Source organism: Littorina saxatilis, unplaced genomic scaffold (assembly GCF_037325665.1).
Source record: "Littorina saxatilis isolate snail1 unplaced genomic scaffold, US_GU_Lsax_2.0 scaffold_333, whole genome shotgun sequence".
NCBI classification, from domain to species: domain Eukaryota; kingdom Metazoa; phylum Mollusca; class Gastropoda; order Littorinimorpha; family Littorinidae; genus Littorina; species Littorina saxatilis.
In genome coordinates, this window is record NW_027127971.1 from 107,982 (window position 1) to 133,591 (window position 25,610).

A 25,610-nucleotide genomic window follows, 5' to 3' on the forward strand; every position below is an offset into this window, starting at 1 on the left:
AGTCGGGGGTGCGGCTTATAAAACGGTGCGTCTTGTAATCCGTCAAATACGGTACACATATAATTATACACAAACTTGTACACATTTGTGACTATATACTCATAATATCATATCCTCACAAACTTGAGCATTGGTCCGGACGTTTGTCCCATTCACTTATCCATGAAATGAATGCGAGCTTCTGGATATATGGCCAATGAAAATTCTTCAAAAGGTTTCAAACATTGAGCCCTGGTTTTTCTGAGTGTTGTTCGCTCATTCAGTCATTGAACACTTTGGTTTTAACCAACTTCACCAATTTGTCTTTGGAGAAATGTCTTCCAGAAAAAATAGTGTGCAATTGTAAAAAGTTCAGTACACAATCTTTACCTGGCAATTTACCCTTTGTGCCTGTCCATTTAGCAGTAAAAAAAGACTTGAAAATAAGAGGAAACTGATTCAGTGTCAGCAGATGTCCAAACAACATAGTCTCTTTTCTTTTTCAATGAACCCTGAGCAGAAGAGGGCTGAGCACTAGTCTGACTAGAGTCCTGAGCAGAAGAGGGCTGAGCACCAGTCTGACTAGAGTCCTGAGCAACAGTCTGACTAGAGTCCTGAGCAGAAGAGGGCTGAGCACCAGTCTGACTAGAGTCCTGAGCACCAGTCTGACTTTCTTTCTTTATTTGGTGTTTAACGTCGTTTTCAACCACGAAGGTTATATCGCCACGAGGGAAAGGGGGAGATGGGATAGGGGAAAGGGGGGAGATGGGATAGAGCCACTTGTTAAGTGTTTCTTGTTCACAAAAGCACTAATCAAAAAATTGCTCCAGGGGCTTGCAACATAGTACAATATATGACCTTACTGGGAGAATGCAAGTTTCCAGTACAAAGGACTAAACATTTCTTACATACTGCTTGACTAAAATCTTTACAAACACTGACTATATTCTATACAAGAACCACTTAACAAGGGTTAAAGGAGAAACAGAATCCGTTAGTCGCCTCATACGACATGCGGGGTGCAGAGAAATAAGGATGTGGAAAAGAAGACTTTTGGTAAGTGAAATAAAGGTGATGGATCCAGTCAGGTAGAAATAAGACAACAAGAAAGGAATCGGAAATCTGCAGGGAATAGTAGGGAGAGTTTTCTTGGAAGGAAATATAGATGAAAGGACTGGTAAGGCAGAAATAAGACAAAAGAAGAGAAGTAAAGGGGTGGGGTAGCTTAGTGGAAACACTCCCGCCGCGTGAAGGCGACCCCATGGGAGCAACTGCTTCTTCATCAGAATGTTTACGTAGTAAATGTCTTCTCAGATGGCTGTCAAAATCTCCACAGTAAACACAGATTTCCCTGAAGAAGTTGACTTTGAAGTAGAAGTTGCTCCTTTTTCACTGACTGTTGAAGTAGAAGTTGCTCCTTTTTCACTGACTGTTGAAGTAGAAGTTGCTCCTTTTTCACCGGCTGTTGAAGTAGAAGTTGCTCCTTTTTCACCGACTGTTGAAGTTGCTCCTTTTTCACCGACTGTTGAAGTAGAAGTTGCTCGATCCTTTCCCACCGACTGTTGAAGTATAAGTTGGTCCTTTTTCACCGACTGTTAAAGTAGAAGTTGCTCCTTTCCCATCGACTGTTGGAGTAGAAGTTGCTCCTTTCCCACTGACTGTTCAAGTAGAAGTTGCTCCTTTCCCACCGGCTGTTGAACAGAACACAACATTGATGTAAAAAAAAAGATATAGAAGGGATCCGAGTCCCTTCGAAAGATTATGCCAATATGTATGTGCATGCTGGGTATCTGCTTTGACCACAGTCTAATCGTACCGTGAAGCAGGATCTTTTTCACATGCATATATATGATGCACACGTCGAGAATAGGCACGAAGAGTCTTACATAAGTCGACCCTGGATAGACTGAAACATCATCCACCCTACTTTCGAAGGGACTCAAACCCTTAACTTAACTTTGTTTGCTCACCGCCCAGTCCACCCTTTGGTTATCTCAGGGCAGTGCTGCTTTGACATTTAATGTGCGCCACACACAAGACAGATGTCGCAGCACAGGCTTCATCTCACCCAGTCACATTATTCTGACACCTGGCTAACCAGTGGACTCAAACCCAGCCAGGCATGTACTATGTAGAGCAGCAAAATGTCGCCAAGACGACAATTTGCCGCAACAATGAACATAATTATGCTGACTTTGTCACAGAATAAGGCTGTCGGTTGAACTTTGAAGGCTGTTGGTATTTATTCATGCATAGTGTGTGTTATTCTTTTTTAAAAACCGTTATGGTTTTCTTTTCAAGATGGGTGCATATAAATGAGCAACTGATTGTCTGGCTATCTGACTGACTAGAAGAAGAAGAAAACAAGCATTGTCCGAGTGTGCGGGCAATATACCACCACCTGCTGCATAGATTTTCTCCATTTATTCCCTAACATTTAAAATTAAAAAGTCAATAATGAAAATAAGAAACACATACAGACAGTTTGAGCTATCAGTAAACTGCCGTGGGATGTTTGTTTGTTTGTTTGTTCGTTCTTGGGCTGAAACTCCCACGGCTTTTTATTTACGTGTATGACCGTTTTTACCCCGCCATTTAGGCAGCCATACGCCGCTTTCGGAGGAAGCATGCTGGGTATTTTCGTGTTTCTATAACCCACCGAACTCTGACATGGATTACAGGATCTTTTTCGTGCGCACATGGTCTTGTGCTTGCGTGTACACACGGGGGTGTTCGGACACCGAGGAGAGTCTGCACACAAAGTTGACTCTGAGAAATAAATCTCTCGCCGAACGTGGGGACGAACTCACGCTGACAGCGGCCAACTGGATACAAATCCAGCGCGCTACCGACTGAGCTACATCCCCGCCCCACTGCCGTGGGATAACATAGGATAGCCTAGCCCCATCTTTGAGAAAATTGATAGCAATCACGAGCCGTCACTTACGCAAATTACGCTATTTATGCACTTGGTATTCGGTCCTGGAACTGGTACTACAAGAAATATATCACAGTCGGATATCCGATCGGATATCACTTCTATTCAGTAATCCAAAATCAATTCTGGTCAGTCCAATTGTTGACATGAGCTAAAGCAGGGCAACAATTTTCCGCTCAACACAGGCACAGTACAAACAGATTATTTATACACAAAAAGTCATACTGTATCATGCAGGGCCGGACTAGGCTAAGAGGAGGGGGGGGAGGGGAGGGGGGGTTGCCAGTGGTGGTCTAGGGGGAACATCCCCTTGGCAGGGTCAAGGGGCAGAGCCCCTTGTGGGGGTGAGGGGGCAAAGCCCCCTGAAGCTGATGGGTAGGTCATATTCTGAGATAGGAAAATGGTCGCTCCTTGCATGAAACGGCATAAAATAAACAATAATAAAAAATGTTTTAAATAAGTGAGGTACATGATTAGGCTGGGGGGGGGGGGGGGAGTTGCGCACCCCCCATAACCCCCCCCCCCCGGTAGTCTGGCCCTGCCATGCATGTGAAACCTGGCAATGTTATTTGTCTTTGAAAAAAATACCTTCATTTGAAGAGGACACCTTTCCTTTTGTAGGGAGTGGTTGTACAAGTGGCAAAATTGAGTACACCGTAGATACAGAGTCTGCGTCAGAGTTTTCCGTGTCTGGTCGGTATGAGGCATCCTGTCAAACAATTTAAATACAAACCGGCATGAAAATCCCACAAATGTATTATAATTTTGGTTTCTTTCAATACTTACATATGCATTATCCTAATATGATGCCATAATTGCTAGCACGAAAAATATGATAAACATTTATGTCTAAACCAATATTTATCCTGCCAGATAAATCTATACCTAAAGGTACATCTTTTTATTGGCTTATTGGAATCCTCACGTTGGAAAATGTCTGCGACCATTTTTGTTATGTCTCAAAAGTATTTATAAGCGCTATACGATCCAACAATCTTCCGATCGTGTACGTCGGAAGTGACCTTTAAACTTTTAAATCGAAATTCGCCTGACCGTCGGCTCGACCACAGGCAAGGCAGGCGTTAGCTTTGGGGATTGGTTTGGTATACAGAGAGAGCCTCTCTCTCAGTGCTGGGCCAGTCGCTATTATAGAATACTGATGGGCCGGTCGATGCAACGTGGTGTGCGTTGAGCTGTGATTGTCGCGGAGGGTATGAATGACACCGTTTTCATTATCTGTACGATAGCTACCCATTGCCTAAAATTTGAAATACAGGCTTAGTTATTTACTTAGAAGTGTGAATTTTTCTTGGGCTGATAGTGTGGTTGTGCACAAGCTGTTTGGTCTACAGTTGGGGGTAGAACGCCAGTTTCTAAATATGTGATGGTCTCCCCGACTGCATAGCATACAGAGTGCTCACCAATGCAGTTTCAGTGCCAGTAGGGGGTTCGCTGTTACTATACGATCATTCTGTGAACTACACAAGTTATGAACATGTGCTGTTTGGCCAAGAAGTGGCGTATTTAGTACATATGGGCGTGAATACTGGGTTTTCTTTCTAGTGCAGTAGTGGTGGAATGCTAGCTTCCTGGAGATTAAAACTTGGGTGGAATATAGTTAGGAAGGAAGGTTGGGATTCAGATCGGCTAAAAATAAACATGGCAAAAATTGCTCTGGACTGGCCCTTTAATCAACAGTTGTATATTATTGATTTCGGGGATATAACAGTTACAAAACTACATATTCAGGTTCGGATTTCAAATCCCCATTGATCTCCTCTCCGTATTCCAATGAAAAAATCAAAACAAAACAATCAACCCCATACGATTCCACGCACACAGATGCACCCATTTTCACATTCCCCTCACAGCGCGGGTATTGTCTATTTTATTCTATGCACAAATAAGCGATGCTTTGAGTAAAACCAACGTTTGGATTGACCATTGCATTATCTTATCAGTGTTTATGTAGTGCCCATATCACACCATATCCCATTACGCGTAATAGGCAAGTGTGTCACACGCTTTCCTTCTCTGCCACTACTAAAGCAAACGTGTGCAAGATTGTTACATGCTTTGGAGCATGTGCAAGAACGGATTCAAACTCGAAATCGTCCCCCCAAAAGCCCCAAAATGCACACACAACTTTTATTTCTCCTGCTGTTATCGTTTCTTCTCTTTACAAATTCTTCAACGCTGAGAATACTGTACTGTTTCCATACGCGAATTTAGCTGCCCTTGGAAAGTGGCTCGCTCAGGAGGCCTGTTAGTCTGAAACTGGAAGGACAGAGTTCTGAACATAGATGACAAAGACCCCGAAAAGAACAACATTTCGCGGATGCAGACACAGAAAGACGTCACGAAGAATGCGATGCTTCAAAAGATACAGACTGTGACGATGACTGTGACGTCGTTCACATATACCGAGACGTCATTCATAGTTGTTCGTTCACTTCCGTCAAAAAGTAGATCTCTCCACAATGGCTGCTCCTGTGTTTAGGTTTGTCAAGCTTGAGTACGCAAAACGTGTTTGTTCTCTCCTCTGTTGAAGCTGTGACATAAATGCTATTCCGACTTGGTCGTGTGACAGAGTTTTCTTCCACACTCGATTAGCTGATGTCTAACTCAGCCTGACGGCTTCGTTAGACAATCAACGTAATCTCGTGTGGAAGAAAACGTGTCACACGACCAAGTCTGAATAGCAGGTAATGTGATATGGGCACGACATATATATTTTAGTTTCTACACTCACACTGCTCTCAGATGCTGAATGGTTTGATTGGTCAGACTCGATAGATTCACACTCAGTAGGAAATCCTGAGAAAAAAAATCAACAAATTGTTTTAGCAGCAGCATTTCATCCACAGGGGTGCTGGTGACTAAGACCTTCCAAATCTGAAATCCACAAGATATTATTTTTTTTGCGCACCTAAATCGGAAGACTAAATAGTCAAGCATGAAAACACACAAGAAAGCTATAGGAAATTGACGCCCAAAAAAATTGATGAGCGGGGTGGGTGGGGGTGCAATCTATGATCCGATTCGTGGCCCCAGGGTGATGACGCTGTTGAAAGCGCCACATTTCAGTGGCAGTGGAGTGGAGTAACGCTTGCCGCGTCTTTCGTGGGATGTCTAGCAGACGACATCGCCAGCTATACTTTCTCGGTAATGAGAAATCAAAATCTTTAGAGTTAATTCCTGAATCGGACCTGATCAAATCGGAAATTATTTTTAAGCAAACATCCCAAATCAGAAATCCGTTTTGAATCAGACAACTAGCACCCCTGCATCCAACAGCATAGCAACAATTCCCAAGTATCATACAAATTAACACACAAGTGCACAAGACATACGGTACTTTACCCACTTTTGTTTTTTTACAACTGCCGATAACGCATGATTCTGCGTAATTGACGCACTGAAATCACGCCGAGATTTTCACTCACTGCGTCAACTGCGCAGGTTTTGACCCCTGTGAAGAAGCTTCCGTGCACAGCAGACACTATTTCCGAACGTCACCACTGAGGTGCGTTTCCGAATGCAAAGTCACAAGTATACAACGCTAGCAAAATCGCGTGACGTTCACTACTACTGTGTAGCGAAATAACTAACTTTGTAAGCCAAGTTTTCCCTGCCTTCAGTCGCTAGTTTACACACGTTAAACTTTGAGAAAAATCCTAGATAAAATGTGACTCCCTAAAATTCCAAAATGACTTCCAGATTTTTGGACAGGGGGTCATCATGACTTTGTTTTGAATCCTACAGGAAGCTCTGATGTGGGCAAAACAGGACCCCTGTCCACTTGGTTTGACGCCAAATCAGACTCTTGGCCATATATGTTGATCGTTAAAACTATGTACAGAACATGTGGATTCATGGGCTGAGACTAGCAGTGATTCTACATCATATTTCAGATCAAAGTCAAATAGCAAAGAAGGTGTGCAGCAAAATCGACTGAAAAACACCAGGTATCCACTTGGTTTCCAAACAATATGCCGAGATGACATCACTCGCCTTTCTTTGTTTGTATCGGTGGCTGCGGACCCTCGTCTTCTTCACAAGGTGATTCAGCATCAGCATCACTACCGTCTTGTTCACATTCGACTGTTTGTCCTGGTAGAGCAAAAGGAAAGAAGAAAATTTTACACATTATTTAGGATGGGAATTGGAAAAAGTGAAAAAGGCGGAAATTCACCTTTATGATCCCCCCCCCCCCCAAAGTGTATGTTTCTGGTAACGTGACTAAAAAATATAGGGTAGGTAGGTCGGGAATCTTTTTTTTTTAAATATCTTTTTAACTTATTTTGTCAAAAAACAGGATTTTTTTCCTTCGAAAAACCATTTTTTTCTTGTTTTGTTTTAAATGCAAACAAAGTCGAGTCGGCAGGGAAAATAGGTAGGGTCGGGTGACCAGAAACATACAACTTTTTTTTTTTGGGGGGGGGGGGGCGCGCTTAAGGGTGATTTGCGGGTCAATTCCCATCCCTGATATTTCTGAACATCCCTCTGTTCTGTCCTTATGGTGCGCCAAATTGCTGACCACAAATTTCATAACCCATATTAGACTGAAAATCTGAGGCCTGATCTAGGAACGCTGAAGAAGAAGAAGAAGCTATAACCGGGGTGTGGTTTGGTGTCAGATATCGGTCCTAGACCGGAATTTTTCCTAATTGTCCGAAAAATTGTAATCCAGTCAAATGTCCGTCCATTTACATGATAAGCCGGTCCATGACCGCTCAGTTTGCTATAAAATCGGTCAGACCTAAAACCGTTTATTAAACAAGATGGCAAATAAACTTACAAGCTAACATATATATATAGAAAACGATCGCTCGTATTCGTCCTCATGGTCCAATTGAGATTATGTAAACATGGCCTCCATTGAATCCCTGATTAAAAAAAGAAACATCAAAGAACTCTGGAATGTTTTGGGAGTAGGGGTAGGGTTTTGGTAGATGAACAGGGAAGTGAGCAATACGAGGCCACCGATCTGTTGGCGTCAGAATCTCAACCATCGGTATCGGGTTTGGGAGAAGAATCAACCCAAAAAACAAGCGAAAGAGGTTCTTCAGTCGGAACACAGCATCAGTCTGTCTTAGTCTGCCTCAGTTATCAATGCAACAGCTCAACCTACAGTCCCAGGAAGTAGGACAATCTTCAATTAACATTTTGTTTTCTCCAAAACAACTATGTAGTGTCACCATATTGGTTTGTTCTTATTTTTATTGTCAGTTCATTACTAGTCAGAAGCTGATTGAAGGTTAGCTGTGTTTGTGTGCTTTCTCATTTGATAAGAGAGAGAAAGAGAGAGAGTTTTTGTAAGATTAAATGTCCTTAAAATATATGGAAACGGTCAAATGACCGGAAAAAGTTTTGTTGATCAGGACGATTTGTCCGACCATCAAATTTTCTAGCTACACCTCCGTATAACTCTACTTAACTGCACCAAAATCCACTGCACTGAAAAACGCCAGGTTGGTCACTTCCGGGCCCATGTAGAGAGGACGTCTTTTTGTGAGCTCTCAACATCTACGATGTAAAAACGTCTATTTCAAGTCGTTTAGGGCTCTAGTAACATGGACTGATAGTCCTCTGGGCTGTCGTAATCCTCCTACTAAAAATGTGACGTGAATATGTGAATTTTATCGTACTTTTCCTGAAAGACACGGACCTTGTCAATGCATGATGTGTTATGTGTGAGTGATCCGCCATGCACCGTAGCCGGTCTGCATCAGTGAAGCGACGCAAAGCTGACACTAGTGGTGAAGGTGACACAAGCCTACCTAACACTCAGTCTACTTCTACGCCCAAGCCACCGAAGCGACAGAAAAAACAGAAAGTGATAAATTTGCGGTTGTCTCAGCCTTCAATTGTAGACTCTTTTCTCCGGAAATATAATGAGGTGAGTGACAGTTTGACAGCATCGGGTGGTGAGGACGACGACTTGAATACAATGAGTGGTACCGGTTTTGAGAGTTGTGACAGTGACATGGAGGTGGGAGAATGTTCAAACAAGGATCTTATGTCAGTACTGCTAGCTGTAAGAAAAGAACTGAAGAGTGTGAATCGTAAATTTGACAGCTTGGCACTCATTGTGGAAAAACTGGAGGGAGAGGTGTTTGATCTAAAGCAAGAAAACGACAATGTGAAGAAGCAGCTCAAAGCGTGTGAGAAAATGCAAGAAAACACAGAGAGTCGGTTACACGAGGCCCATTACTATGCAAAACTTGCTTACGATCGGGCAGAGGCAAACGAACAATATTCTCGCAGGAACAATGTCAAACTACTGTACATTGAAGAGCCCTCTGACCATGCTGAGACGGGGGAAGAAAGTGAAGAAAAAGTTCTGAAAGTTTTCCATGACAAACTGAAGCTGACCAACATCAAACCATGGCACATTGAGGCAGCACACCGTGTGGGCAAACGAAAGGCAGGTCTCAACAGGCCTATCATTGTGAAATTCGTCTCACGGAAAAACAAGCGTGAGGTTATTCAGAACAGAAGACTCCTCAAGAATGTGCAGCCGAAGGTCGTCATCGTCGAAGACCTCACCAAATCAAGGTACATCCTCTTCCAGTGCACGCTCGACCACCCTGGCACCCGTGAGGCCTGGACCTCAGAGGGTTCCATCTTCGCTAAAGACGCGGCCGGCGCAGTCCACCGTGTTGAGCGTGTAGCAGACCTGAGCAGACTACCTCCCATCCCTGAGAATGACCCAGCCGCTGCTTCTACTCCAGCCCAGCGCCGTTTCCAGCAACGTAAAAAGAAAGAAAGTGAACAAAAGAAACAATCAGACAGTGCAAAACAAGGAAGCAAAGACAAAACACCAGACAAACAGGACAATTGATCACAAACGTGTGCTGAAGCGTGTTACGCAGCGTGTATGTAAACACTCATACCATGTGACAGCCTTAGCCAATGATAAACGTTCGCTGCATTCTGTGTATGCCTATGCGTGTCAGTTTCACTCTGTGCTCTGTGCTCGGCCGCGGAACGTTGGATTTACAATGAAGCTGGTTTTTTTTGTGTGTGTTACATAATGTGTCTGTTTACGGATTTGCACGATTTTTCAAGATGGAGGTGTGATAGCTCTATCCGGAAAGTATGTTCTTTTTTCTCCATGTGTTTTACATGTCCCTGTTTTTGTGTCTGTCAGCTGTTTTCCCCTGCCATTCTCTCTTTTCCCTCTTTCTGTCACTGTCAGTGTGCCTCTTTCTGTCACTGTATTGGCTTCTTATTCTTTCCTTTTTCTCTATGGTGACCAGGTGCGACCAAGTTAGGCCTACATGTGTGTTACTCAACTGTTGTCATGTGTATATTCCGCCTTTTATGTTGATTCTTTCTCCCCGCATGTTCAGAAGATGGATTTGATTGCCGAATTTCTGATTGGGGTCTTGTGCACGAATTTGTTTTTGCACTCTGCTGGTGAGTGTGTACATGACATGTCTCCTGTATTTGAATACTCATGCGTACATTTATATCCTGACTGTGGATTATATCTACTTCATGGGGATGTTTGTGTGTGGTTAAATGTTTTACCATATTTGTGTAAGTGCGAGTGTGTTCAATATCTGTTTGCTGCATGTGCATGCATATCTGCTTATCTATGTGAATACTGCCATTGGTATGCTGATTGTTGCCCAAAGCTGCTGCAGGGCTATGTTGGTGGGTGTGTGCATGACTTGTTTGCTATTTTTGATTTGTGTAGGTGCAAATATGTACCTGACATGTCATTTATGCCTGGATATGTGTGTGTACTTTTGTTTGCTTATCTTTACCATGGTGTACTTCTGTTGCAGGGTTATGTTTGTGATGGTGTATACAACTTGTTTGGTTTATTTGATCTGTGTAGGTCCAAATGTGTACCTGACCCACTTATTATGTCTGCTTATTTTGGTGTGCTCTTGTCTCTTTATCAAGGCTTACTTCTGTTGCAGACTAGCTTCTGTGAATGTGTGTATGGCAGGTGTGACTTTTCCTTAGAGCATATGGGCAAATGTCTATATTACTTGTTGTCCAGGTCTGAATATTTAGGTGTGCATGTACACTCTGATCATGGTTTATTTCTGTTGCAGTGCTGTGCTTGTGAAAGTATATTTGACTTGTTTGTTTTTTTAGATCTGTGTGAGTGCAAGTTTACACATTATTTGCTTACTAGGTCAAATCATTCATGTGTGTGTTTGTATGCTGACTGCTGGTTTAATCTATTACAGGGTTGTGTTTGCAGAAGTGCATTACATAGCGTGTTTGCTCTATTTTTTTTATGTGAGTGCAGGAGTATACTGTCTTTGCTTTTTGTTTTTTCTGTAAATATTCTCTGTAACTGTTGGCTATACCCGATTATGAAATATGATGGCAAGCAATTGTGAAAAACTGAGGATCTGCACTTTCAATGTAAATGGACTAAATGATTATAAGAAAAGAAAAGACTTATTTGACTTTTTGAGAAATTCTGATAATAATATCTTTATGTTGCAAGAAACACATTGGAAAACAGAAGATGAAAATTTCATCCGATCACTGTGGGGATTTGATGTTGTAGTTAACGGGGATAGTTCAGCTAGTAGGGGAGTAGCGATATTGTTTAAAAATAATTTTGAATACAAATTACACAATACCATAAAAGATGAATCGGGGCGGTACATTTTGTTAGATATTGAACTTCTAAATAAACGTATGACAGTGGTGAATGTCTATGGTCCCAGTAGTGGAGATCATCCTGAGTTTTTTCTTGATCTGTTTAACAGTGTTATTTTGTTAGATAATGAACTGTTAGTAATGGGGGGAGATTGGAATGTTCCTTTGAATCCAAAAATGGACTCTAGCAATCCAAGCAATGTGTATAGAAATAGGAGTAGAAAAGAAATAACTGATTTTTTTGAACAGCATGATGTTGTTGACATTTTTAGAGCTATTCATGGTGATGTGAGAAAGTATACTTGGAGAAGAACTAATAGCACACAGAGAAGCCGGCTTGATTATTTTGCTGTCTCTGAACAACTTGGTCTTGTTGTGGATGATGTTAATATTTCACCTGGATATTGCTCAGATCATTCTGTTGTATCTCTGAGTTTTAAAACTGATGTTGTCAAAAGGCATAGATCCTTTTGGAAATTTAATAATGGTTTATTAAAAGATATTGAGTATGTTCGCTTAGTTAAGGAATGTATTTTAGAGGTTAAAAAGCAGTATGCTGTTCTTGTGTATAATACACTTAACATTGCAGAGATTGATGATGAGGAGTTACAGTTAACTATTGACGATCAATTATTTTTCGAAATGTTACTTTTAGAGATAAGAAGTAAAACTATGTCGTTTGCAGCGCAGAAAAAGAGAGAAAATTGCAGAAGGGAGACTGATCTGATGGATGAGATTAAGGTTTTAGAAAGTAATCTAAATGATGAGAATGTAACTATTTTGGAACAGAAGCGGCAAGAGTTGTTTCAGTTAAGACAGAAAAAAGTAGACGGGTTGATTGTTAGATCAAGAGCAAAATGGATTGCAGATGGTGAAAAAAATTCTAAATATTTCTGTAGTCTTGAAAAAAGAAACTTTGTCAAAAAGGCTATGTGTTTTATTGAAAAGGACAATGGCGAACTCTTATGTGACAGTGATGAGATTACTAAAGAAGTTAAATCCTTCTATGCACAGTTGTATGCTTCAAGGGAACATAATATAACGAATGAAGACATTCCTAATAACTTAGAACATCCTGTTTTGACTGATGAAGAACGTGATGGACTTGAAGGTATTATTTGTAAAGAAGAATTAGTCAAAGCAGTAAAACAACTTAAAAACGATAAAAGCCCCGGATCGGATGGATATTCAGCAGAATTTTTTAAAATTTTCTTTATTGATCTAGGTGCTTTCTTGCTTCGTTCAATTAATGAAGGCTTTAGAAAAGGTGAAATGTCGGTAACACAACGTCAAGGAGTGATCACCTGCATACCCAAAGAAGGGAAAGATAAAAGGTTTCTAAAAAATTGGCGTCCTATTACTCTTTTAAATACTGTCTACAAAATAGCTTCCACCTGCATTGCTGAAAGGCTGAAACGTGTTCTGCCAACCATAATTCATGAAGATCAAAAAGGGTTTATGCAAGGTAGGAATATAGGCGAAAATATTCGTTTACTCTATGATTCTATTATTTATGCTAATGAACGACAAGCTGATGGCCTTCTGTTAATGGTAGACTTTGAAAAAGCTTTCGATAGCATTGCATGGTCGTTTATACAAAAAGCACTGAATAAATTTAACTTCGGAAATGATATAAAAAAGTGGATATTAACTTTTTACAGAAATAGTAAATCATGTGTAGCAGTAAACGGACAATATTCAGAGTGGTTTAATCTGGAGAGAGGAACCCGTCAAGGGGACCCTTTGTCTCCTTATATTTTTCTAATTTGTGCCGAAATTATGGCAATAATGATGCGTCAGAATCCAAAAATAAAGGGACTGAATTTTTTTGATGTCGAAATTCTATTGTCACAATATGCGGATGACACTACTTTTTTCCTTGATGGTACCAAAGATTCTTTTTGTGCATGTGTAGAAACACTACAGACATTTGCTTCTTTGTCAGGTCTAGTTATTAACTATGATAAGTCGTCAGCAGTGTGGATAGGAGCCTCTAAAAATTCTAACGTTAAGTTTATGCCAGAACACAACTTTGTTTGGAATCCCACTGTTTTCAGAGTTTTGGGTATCTGGTTTTCGACAAACATCGAGGAAATTGTTCCAATAAACTATGAAAATAAGTTTGTGGAGATTAAGAGAATTTTCAACTCATGGTCCAGAAGGAATTTAACCCCTTTCGGAAAAATAACAGTCATTAAGACTTTGGCATTGTCCAAACTTACCTACCTATTTATGAATTTGCCGGACCCAGAGGAGGATTTTCTAGCTAATCTACAGAAACTACTGTTTAATTTTGTTTGGGACGGGAAAATTGACAAAATCAAAAGAACCTCCATGTATCAGGCATATGAAGAGGGGGGACTTAAAATGGTTAACGTGAGAGTTTTTCTATCGTCATTGAAGATAAACTGGCTAATGAAAGTTTTACATGATGATGGAAAAAATACACAAATTCTCTATGCATTATGTCCTGCTGTCCGAGTTGTGAAACAACGTGGGGGCGAGTTTGCAAATGTACTGATGCAAAGAATTGTTAATCCTTTTTGGGTTGATGTTTTTAAACATTATAAAAAAGTGTGTAACAAATGTATTCCATCTTCTTTTCATGACTTTGTATCTGAATGTCTTTTTTATAATATCAATATATGCAGAGACAAGAAGGTGTTGTTTCTTAGAAGCTGGGCACATTGTGGTAATGTTTCTGTTGGTCACTTGCTGAAGGAAGATGGATTTTTGACCTATGATGAATTTAGCAGAAAATACCCAAATGTGACTGTTAATTTTTTGTTATATCAAGGAATAGTACGGGCTGTTAAGAAGTATCATTGTAAGCTAGAAATTGACTTTTGTGATAACTTTGTGGTAAGTGACCCATGTGTCTGGCAGTGCTTGGCCAGTGGTGGTTCTAAACATGTCTATGGATATTTGATTAAGAATACTGATCCTCTGAAATGTATTGAAAAGTGGACAGCTGCACTGAACTGTAATGTAGATGTCAATAAGGTTTTTCTAAAAATTAAAAGAACAACTGAGGACGTACGTCTCAGATGGTTTCAGTATAGACTGATATATAGAATTATACCCACCCAGCGTTTTTTGCATCTGAGAAAAATTGTTGAATCTCCTATTTGTACTTTCTGCGGACAGCAGGAGGAAACGCTAGAACATCTTTTTTGGGACTGTATAAAAACACAGGCCTTTTGGAATGATTTCCTTCAGTGGATGCGAGACAATTTTGTACATTGTACTAATGTTAGACTGTATAAGCAACTTATTATCTGCGGCTACCAAACAAACTGTGTGACGGACAAAACCTTTGATTTGTTCCTTCTAATCGCAAAATACCACATTTATACATCTAAAATACGTACGACCGGCCCCCATTTTCAGGTTCTTGTTTTAACTCTAAAACAAAGATTTTTGGCAGAGAAGCACAATGCATTGGTTAACAATGAGTTAACTTCTTTCAACAGAAACTGGAGTCTGTACAGGCATGCGATGGAATGATTTTATGTTTTTTTTATTTATTTTTTTTTGTTTTTTTTTTATTTATTTTTTTTTGTTTGTTTTAGCCTGGTCACCGCTCGCTATCCTCTTCCTCTTCTTTCCCTGATCCTTATTCTCTTCTGTCACTCTTCTTTCTTCCTCTCTCTTTTCCCTCTATCCTTTTTGTACTGTCTGTTTATATGTGTGTATGTAAGTGATATGGTTGAGATGGCCTCAACTGGATATTTGCTATTTTCGTTACCCTATGTAGACTGTTTTTGATCTGTCTTATATTATAATGTCTGGAAAAGAAAAAAGAATAATAAAAAAAAAAAATAAAAAAAGAAACAGCAAAAAAAAAAAAAAAAAAAAAAAAAAAAAAAAAAAAAAAAAAAGAAATCAACCAGATGATAGTTGGAGAATGGAGAAAACAACCGTAAAAAAAAAAAAAAAAAAGAAAAACGCCAGGTTTCATGTTTTAAAGAGGCGACTCCTGGTATAAAAGGAGCCAAGCTCCGCCTCGTTCAGTATGTTTGGGGAGAATGAGCTCGTCACTTCAGAAAGAAAAATCAAAAATTATGCCAGAAAGCAGTAGTTTTTCGACACGAAATGTGTTCGAGTTTTATATAAAGTAGTGACGAACACAATAGCACACAAACTTGGATAGAACACAAGGCACATGCATGCAAATGGGGGGGGGGGGGGGGGGGGGGGGGGGTGGGGGGGGAAGAGAGAGAGAGAGAGAGAGAGAGAGAGAGAGAGAGAGAGAGAGAGAGAGAGAGAGAGAGAACGAACGAATGGCACACACACTGTGTGAGAATAAAACACAGAAAGGGGGTGGTGGGGGGGGGGGGGGGGGGTGGTTGGAGAAACCCCGAGTAACAAGAAAAATTCCGAAGCAGCTTGTACTCTCTTATCTTCGAACAAACTCAGCTAGATACCAAACGGTCAGTGTGCGGTGTAACTGGAATGTTTCTAGTTCAGATACGTCAGCTCCTACACATCTCATAGCAAACGCCGCTCTTCGATTTACGGTGTTGACAACAGAATTGCCAACAGGAACCTGGGGGGAAGAAGAGAAAGTTTGCTGCCTATCACAGTGTTGATTGACACAATGGAAAGCAAAGGTGCTTGCTAGACCCTTTCTACTTTATACAGTTGCACAGCATGAAAGCAAAAGCTATACACACTAAATTTGCTGAAATGTTGTCACCTAGAATTTTTATGTCAACTATTCTGTTCCCTGCTGGAGATTCCACAATCAAATTTGCATCATCAGTTTCCTCACTCTCTTCACACTCACTGTCTGATTTATCTTCTTCCTCATTACCAGACTCCTCACTACTACAATCAAAGATCAGTTTGTACAAGGCAGGGTTCTCTAGTTTTTGTTCCGATCGAGTGGTACAATCTGCTGATTCACTTGTAGTTGTACCAAAACTTGAACTTTCAGCACTTACAGTTTCGTCACTCGATGCTATACTTTCGCTGTTTTGATTCGTCTGCTTCTTCGTGTGCTTATTTCCACAAAATTTGCGTTTCTTGGGCTTTGAAGGCCCATACTTTTTATCCCCGGGCATAGTCTTTACCAAAACAAACTGCAATACCCTAAAATACACTCAACACAGCTGCACACAATGTATCTTGAAAGTAAAATGAACACAGCATGTCGCGTGTAAACAGTCGGCCATTTTGAATGGCAGATAGGGAGGTGCCCATTGTTTCAGGTTTTCAAGGGAGTAATCCTTGTTATTAGGTACAGAAGGAGAGTGACTGAATGTTATTTTTTTACTGTTTTGGGTCGCCATTTTGGGTGTTGTCAGCACCACACCCACCCAACTAAAAGGCTATTATCTCAAACAATGATTTGTTTATGCAAAATACAATTGCAGCACATAAAAGATGAATAATGTCTGAATAAAATGAGCCATAACAAAGGTATGTATCTGAAAAATGATGTTTTGGCAAAATTCTGGGCGACCCTAAAATACAATTTATTTACCAAAGAACATACATTTTACCATTAACAGTGATTATTTGATTATCATATTGTTATAGCAAGCGCCAATGGCGTCAACTGAAGTGCAGGTGCACTCACACGACAGCTAAAATTGACATCGCACGTCTCTCTGTGGTGTGGTATACCATGTCACGGAAGCCACTTGTGAGCCTCTCAACATAATTTATGTGATTTTCAAGCCATTGTATTCGCTCCAACGAAAGTCGGTATCTATGTCAGTATGTGCAGCAAAAATTTGGTAACAGACATTTAGAAAGGTGAGGATTCCGATAAGCAGAAGAACTAGGCAACAATTTTGACTGAAGGTCCCCTTTAACTGCATGGGTACGAAACTTTGTATGCAAGCTCTCTGTGTAAAATCACTAATAAATCAACCAATTTACATTAATGAGTCACAGTTGCAATAGGAGTAACCACACAAAGCACTTGACACTGGTTGACACTGAAACAGTCTAACTGATGACAGAAAATATCTCTTTTATCCCCCCCCCCCCTATATATTGTCAAACTGCAGACTCAAACACAGAAAGCAAAACATGTTTAGAAAATGACATTTTAAGGCTGTAAATCACTAAATCAGTAAATGTCTCGAATCGACTGGGTAAATATTTTGTGTCCTAGCAACTTTTGATTTTGGGGGTATGCATGTCTAATTATATCTAATCATGTCACGACTCACATTGTGGTTTTATCGTGTTAGGTTAATTATACCTGGTAGCAATTGCAAAAGGCGTTCATGTTTAGAATTAGATACCTGTAGGCTCATGCTCAGGTCTTCTGAAAAGGGACGCCATGACCATGCGATGTCCGTAAGTGTAGTGTGGAAAGTACACATTGCCCGTGTCATTTTTTTCCCCCATCTCGCCATGACCATGCGATGTCCGTAAGTGTAGTGTGGAAAGTACACATTGCCCGTGTCATTTTTTTCCCCCATCTGCACAAATACAAAACGCTTAAATAAGTTCCATTTTCAGTAAACCTTAAACAAAATCCCTTGGGCCCATCCATTTATTTTGTTGGCTAGCTCTGGTTGATGAGTGATCCGGGCAGAAAGATAAATACATATATATTGAATAAGTTGGCCAGTCGTTAACATGCAGTTTGAAAATTATGATGCTGTTACAGTTAGTGTTAGGATTTCCACACAGACCAAAGTGCCATTGGATATTTGAGTCACCTAATTCTTCATACCTGTCATCGGGGATACCTAGCGTGGAACCAGTGGCCACATGTCTCACATTATACGCCCTTATCATCCCAAGTACGTAACTGTGACATCACAGTCCCCACACGGTGACGGTTAGTGCGTATCAGAAGGGTCACCTGACGAGGACAAAAGCGGGGCCTGGTTCTGGTGCATAGGAGTTCAAAAGTAACAGGATGAACAGATACAGTTTCACTTCCACAGATCTTTTCCTTTCAAAAAGATTAAAAAAAATACTACATCTTCTAGCATAGCTGCAGCTGGCAAGTGCATTGGTCACAAGGCTAAGTCGTGTGTTGGTGCTTCGGAAGACCATTTTCCTCGCAAAACCAGTAAGGTGCAAGCTATTGACACTATCCAGGCGAGTGGCCTCTGAAACTACTAGTAGACTATGACCCAGTAAAGTGGTGACTACGAACAGGACGGTAATGCAAGCCATTGCTCTTTCACTCAGCAGCGTCAATCACCAAATCAGACTCATAGTCAATCAGAACAAAAGCGGGGACCAGCATACTCACAGAGTCGCTCTAATTGCCTAGAGAGCCATTTGGTATCCAGAACTGTCTTAACTCTTATATTGGGACAGGTATTGGTAATACGCTGAAGATAATTATGGTGTGATACTTTGACTCGAACAAGCCCGTTGTGGCTGTCTTCTTCGACGCAACAGCATTGGGTTTGTCTCGTCAAAGTATCGAATTATACGATCATGATAATCAGTGACGAGAGATGATGCATGCGTGTCTTCCAAGCCCTGAGACTTTCGCTGTGAACGTGGGATCTTTTTCGTGCGCATGTGTGCACACGTGGGTGTTCGGACACGACCCGATGTTGATTTCAGTTTCGCTTCTGACAGTCACACTCACAGTACAGTATAACTATAATTTATAAATATATAAGTTTTATTTACGTTTGTATTTCTTCTTCGTTTCCTTAAATTTAACAAGTAACAATTAACAAGCTGTTTAACGTTCTGTTGTTGTTAATAAATATATATAGATATTAAAATCTCGAAGTCCATACATGATGTCACAGAAAAACCAGCCACAAAGTGCAAAAGAAAAGTTCGAAACGACGAAAGAGCTCGCGCTCGCGATCTCGTAGCTGAGCTAGTTTCAATTTCTCCACTCAAAAGCTGACACCTCAGACGAGTCTGTTATCCGAAATACCAAGCACAAGTTTCGATGTAGAATTACTAAATGATACTATTTGTCAACAAAATATATGCACTAGTGTCAGAAAAATGGTTTAATATGTTCAAAAGTTTCGAGTCGAGTTCCCGATTTCTGGAAACACGTGCGCATGCAAGTTCGCTACTCAGTACTTGCTGTAACTTCAAGTAAATCTTTGTAACCCTATGTAATGTTATTACCATTCTTCCCAGCAAAGCACACAATTGACAACAAGTCAAATAGTAGTACAAGAAAGAAATAATACTTGATAAATAAGTTAGATAAAGAACAAATCAAAGAAAGCAAAAATGACTTACCGCATGTCTGAATGAGTTGGACGCCATTTTCCCGGTTGCAGGGTAGGAGCAAAATCAAGCCGTATATATCTTCAAAATTTTTAATCTTGCACCGAATGAGGACTCAAACAGATTTGTTTTGGATTAGTTCTTTAGATTGTAGGTTAAAAAGCTTAACCCTGATTTTTTTTAAAATATGACTCAATTGTTTTTGAGATTTGGAATAAAAAGGTGTGGGATCCATAAATTCCCTTTTTTACATAATGTACATATTGACTACAAACTTCAATTTAGATTAAATCTCAAACGGCAGATATTTTTAATCCTAGTAAAGGGAGACAGTACACTTTATGATGTCTTGCTTATAGTAACGCAATGATTACCTCCCTTCTCCCTTCTCCCGCTTTCAAATTCGTATTTACCTTAGGTCCCCCGATCTCCGGGAGACGTATGCTCAAAATGTTATAAAAAGGGGGGGTCCGGGCTCCCGATGGGGGACTTATACCCCCTGTAAGTATACTATATATATATATATATATCTATCTATATCTATATATGTATAGGTTACAACACGAGTGGTTTTTTATATGGCTTGTATTTCAGTCAAGACCCAGCGGATGAATATCATCGGGAGACACGAGCCTCTGGCGAGTGGCTCTCGATTGATATTCCCGCTGGGTCTTGACTGAAATACAAGCCATATAAAAAACCACGAGTGTTGTAATCTGTATATCCCATTCTACCATCAAACACAAAGTGTAGACTACTAGCGGCACTGTTGCGATCTGTGCAGGGTAAAACTGTTGCCAGCGAGACTTAGCCCTTTTGCAACCTTAAACTAAGTGACCGTCGCTGAAAAAATAAAACGAATGAGTGCATCGATAAGTACGCGGTAACACTACTTTCAGACCATTTAAAAGCTTTAAGTAAAGGTTCATAAGTTGCAAGAAAGAAATGAAGTCGAATAGAAATTAATTTAGCGAAACGGGTTTGGGACCCATTTGGCTTACTCGATTCAGAATCGATTCCACGTTGTTTTTCTCGAACGTGTGTAATTAGGCTTATTGACAGAGAAGCAAATTTTAGGGAACAAATATGTAGGTTTAGATTTAACCATTTGCTCCCTATTTGAAATGTATCTACGTGATAAACTGTTTTGCGAGTGTGTTTGCATGGATGAACTTAAACTGGTATGGCCATGGGTGTGAGGAAAACGCGACCGACACGTCTGTCACCGCCGATTGATTGCATTTTGAAGGAATATGACTGGATTACGGAAAAATATGTGGACTTACTGCAGAGCCAGGCAAAAGAGTAGACTTGCTCGCAAAACACGTGAAACAGCCGATGTTTGATAGCTGAAGGCGCACACCAAAACACACTACCGACAGATTCTCAAAAGTCGTCTGCTAACGATGCAAGGGGAGGGTACTCGTGTTTTTGTTTTGGTTCGCTAGCATCTGGTTATCTTGTAAGTTGAATGTTCGTTTTTTTCGACCTGCATTGCTTTCATAATGAAAGAAACTTTTGCTTATTGCATCTCATACATCAGATCAGTTCTGAGATTAATTTTTGCGTGCAACTGATATGGTTTTCTGAGCCGTGCAATACGATTTTAGAACTTCATACAAATGTGTCACATTGTTCGGCGCGAGGTCAAAGGTCGGGAGGAAAGTAGTCCTTTGCCCAAATCGGAATCTGCACTATCATATATTTTTTGGAGTCCATGATGTATTTATTGAGCTATAAAAATACAACATATATACCCATACTGAAGTAACAGAGACAAAGAAGGGAGGTCATGGGATATATATATATATATATATATATATATATATATATATATATATATATATATATTTATCCTGTGTGCGTGTCCTTCTTTGCATGGAGTTGAATGATATGTTAGCAACATTACTGCACACTATTGTTTTCAAAACACATCAAAATAAATCCCAACATACGGCAGCTACCAATGTATTGTCGAAATACGCTATTGTTCCAGGTAAAATTACACATACGCTTTAATGTTCATGCACTCAAAATCTCATTGGTTTATAGTCAGCCAGTTATTCTCTCACTAATATACAAGAGTACTGGTTAGACTCAAATCCAACAGTTCATGGATCAGGCAATTATTAAGTGATGTGTCCACAAATTAGAGAACATTTTTATTTCGTGTGATTTAATTCATTTTTAAGCGTACTTATTTCGCGTACACTTGTGCAACAGCCAAAGCAGGACACGTGTAAGTCAAAGCAAAGATGAGTTAGTGATCACAAAGTTATGATACTTCCGTTTAACATGTCCTGCAGGATGCCGCTGATCAAAGTCGAGTTTACTCTAAACACCATTGATGACTTTCATCTGCTAGCGTCCGGGAGATCAAATAACACATACACATACACACACACACACACACACACATACACACACACACACACACAAACACACACACACACACACACACACGCATACACAACGACACACACACACACACACACACACACATACACATACACACACACACACACTCATACATGCACACACATACACACATACACACACACACATACACGCACGCTTTCGCACGCACACACACACACACACACTGACACACACACACATACACACACACATGCACACACATTATACAGTATGTATGTGGGGAGTTGGAGGTGGGGGGGGGTGTACTTTGGTAAGTTGCCAGCCATGCTGACCTCAGCAGAGCAAGTAGAGATTTCCTGCTCATGGTTCACTGCCTTCACTAAACACACATCGTTACCACACCTTCTTCTTCTTCTGCGTTCCAGAATTTTCTGGTTACGTGTGAGCTCGTTTGCCCATTTGGGTTCCCCACACTATACTCTGAGAGCATAGTCAGCTCACTCCGCTTTTGGTGAGTAGGCATGCTGGGTATTTTCGTGTTTCCATAACCCACCGAACTCCGACATGGATTACAGGATCTTTTCCGTGCGCACTTGGTCTTGTGCTTGCGTGTACACACGAAGGGGTTTAAGTCACTAGCAGGTCTGCACATAAGTTGACCTGGGAGATCGGAAAAATCTCCACCAGGCGGCAGCGACCGGGATTCGAACTCACGACCTCCCGATTAGGAGGCCGACGTCTTACCACCACGCCACTGCGCCCGTGTTACCACACCAAGCTAAGTCTACAGCTAATGTGTCACGTGTCCACCAGCCCTGGCGCTCCACATCGGCAAACTAAAGCATCGTCTGTATCTCGTGTTCTGATCCGTGTAAGGATAGTTGGCACATGTATATCCACTGACATCATCTCAAGAAAATATTCCTGTTCCTTGACAAGGCATGCATGCATAACTGGCAGGTGGGGCGTATTCCCCACGCATACGCTCAACACACGTGCTTATATTTAAACAGCCATCACAAACAAGAAACAAGCCTGGAAACAGGTCGCTGTTCAGAGCTCTCGACAACTTGGGCTACACAGGTAGATCTTGACCATCGACACCGGCCTTAAAATGCAGACACTGGGTATCTTCCTGCCAAGTGTCTGCTGGTTGCCAAGCATCTCTGCGCGATTTTTTTTGGAAACATTATATACTTTAATTACCACTAAAATGCCAAATGTTTCCTATTTGTACATAGCACTAATCACAATGGTGTTTGTTAGTCTATATGCATGCTATGGCGCAGGTGTCTGTCATCTCTGAACAGTATATATTGGTGGTATGCCAATCAGTGATAGAGTGGAACTATACAAACACATTTTCATAAATACCGTAACTTTTTTTCGTATGAAACTTATTTTGAATATGTTGCACAAGGGGCACATTATATTTAAAGCTTGTTTTGGTGCGGTAGGTTTCATTCCTGCGTACCTCTTCCATGCGTCTTTTGTTGCTGTTTTGATCAAGATCATTATTATTTGTATATGTTTCCTGTTGTGTGAAGCGTGATAACCACGAGTTGTTCATTGTGTGTGCGCGCGTGCGCGCGCGCGCGCGCGTGTGTGTGTGTGTGTGTGTGTGTGTGTGTGTGTGTTTGTGTCTTTATCTCTATGTGCGTGTGTTTGTGCGTGCGTGCACGTGTGTTTGTGTGTGTGTGTGTGTGTGTGTGTGTGTGTGTGTGCTTGTGTATGCATGCATGAATACGTGCGTGTGAGTATTAAAGTAGGAGAGAGAGAGAGAGAGAGAGAGAGACGCTTTTATAGTTTAATAGTGAATCATCTTTCAGATCGTTCTGTTGAAATTTGGTTCACGAAACAAGAGTTTTTCGTTCCAGGATATACATTCCCAAACACAATAATTGAGCGAAGCTGGTTCACATACGCAACCTATTTTCTTGTATTTCATCAAAATCCATGTTTAACACGAACGAATCATTCTCATTGACATTGTGTTTAAAACGCTCACTTTATTTTTCAGCAAAAAGATCACCGCAAGAAGCTCTCCCGCCTCTGCCCATTGATGTGGCTGATAACACTGCTGTGTTGAGATCAGGGCGGGATGGGGCGAGGGAAAGGTGCCTTTCGTCGACGTCAAACGAGTATGAAGAACTGCCAATTCCGCGTGGAGCTTTCGACAACAGTATGTACATGGATGGATGGATGGATGGATGTTTGGATTATTGAATGAATGGAGGGATGGGTGAAATGATGTATGAATGAAATAATGGATGGATTAATGGATGAATGTATTGATTAATGGAAGAATGGCTTGATGGATGGGTGAAATAATGGATGGCTTGATGGATGGATTAATACAAACATGGATGATGGATTGGTTGAAGGATGGATGGATGCATAGATTGGTTGATTAACTGTAAACAACTGGGACTGGGTTGTGAACTGGTTCGTGTTCCTTAAAGATGTGTTATTTTCCGTGAAAACACTCTTTAAAATCACTGAATATTTCACCACACCTTCATATGGGATTAAACGATCCTCCCACTTGCACATACACCACAAATCAGCAGTCTTGCTGCTCTCCGTGCAGAATGAGACAGGCCTTCCAACAGTCGCTCCACCTGGAGGGTCCAGGGACCCCCAATGTTAATGATAACGGGTCCCTTGTCCCTTCTCTAGTGTCAGGTACCAAAGCAGTTCAAACGAAAAAGACAGAAAGCCAGACAGCACTTCGTCCTGGTAATAATATTGCAAGTAAATGAACATAAAAGCGTATACTAAGCTTTGTGCATTGCTGGATGAGTCTCTAAATATGCCAGCAAAACAAATACTTTCATTGGTCGTTCACTCTTCATTGCTTAGATCTAGCCGTGATAAGAAGCAGACGTTATGCCAAGCATTCAAAATAAATGTGATTGTATGTGCAGGCCTGTACTTGGTACCTTTCACCATGGAGCAGAGCTGCGAGGAAAACACGTACACGACGCTCACTTGAGCTGGACATCTATACCTCCCAGGGGCGGATCCAAGGGGGGTTTCCGGGGTTTTCGCCCCCCCCCCCCACCCCCAGCCTATTTTGTTTGTGTAAATAAAACATAAAATACAATTGAGAATAAAAGAAACTGATGGTTCAGAGTGCACCAGGTTGCTCCATTTTCCTTCTTTTTTTATCAACATTGCCCCCGGACCCCCCCCCCCCCCCCCCCCGAGGAGCCGGCCTTTGTCTTCTAAGTGACGGTTGTGGAAAGTAGTTGGGTAATTTGTTGGCTCAGGGTGCACCAGATCAATCAATTGTCCTTGTTTTGATCCAAATTTGACTTCTTACAATTACTTTTTGGAAGCTGTATCAGGGGAAGTTTCTTGGCTCAGATTGCACCAGACACTGGGCGAAAAGTGGCGTTTTGTATCTTACAAAACTACTCAAAATCCCAACAAAACTTCAAGTTTCAATGGGTTTATCACATTTTGGTGTTCACGACAACGCCAGATT

The 25,610-nt window shown here is 40.9% G+C and overlaps 1 protein-coding gene across 2 annotated transcripts; it reads right to left on the minus strand.

The window, feature by feature from the left end:
• Window positions 1–269: 269 nt before the first annotated feature.
• LOC138956348 (uncharacterized) lies at window positions 270–20,234 on the minus strand. 2 transcript variants are annotated; one of them, XM_070327730.1, is made up of 5 exons: window positions 19,754–20,234; window positions 17,815–17,994; window positions 6,932–7,030; window positions 3,506–3,626; window positions 270–1,670 (listed from the first exon to the last, which is right to left on the minus strand). In XM_070327730.1, the coding sequence occupies exons 1-5, from the start codon at window positions 19,778–19,780 to the stop codon at window positions 1,642–1,644; spliced, it is 456 nt and encodes a 151-aa protein (XP_070183831.1). In that variant the 5' UTR covers window positions 19,781–20,234; the 3' UTR covers window positions 270–1,641. The 2 variants fall into 2 exon arrangements, with proteins under 2 accessions (XP_070183831.1, XP_070183832.1); XM_070327731.1 differs by lacking the exons at window positions 17,815–17,994; window positions 19,754–20,234 and adding an exon at window positions 16,501–17,543.
• Between the last annotated feature and the right edge of the window lie 5,376 nt (window positions 20,235–25,610).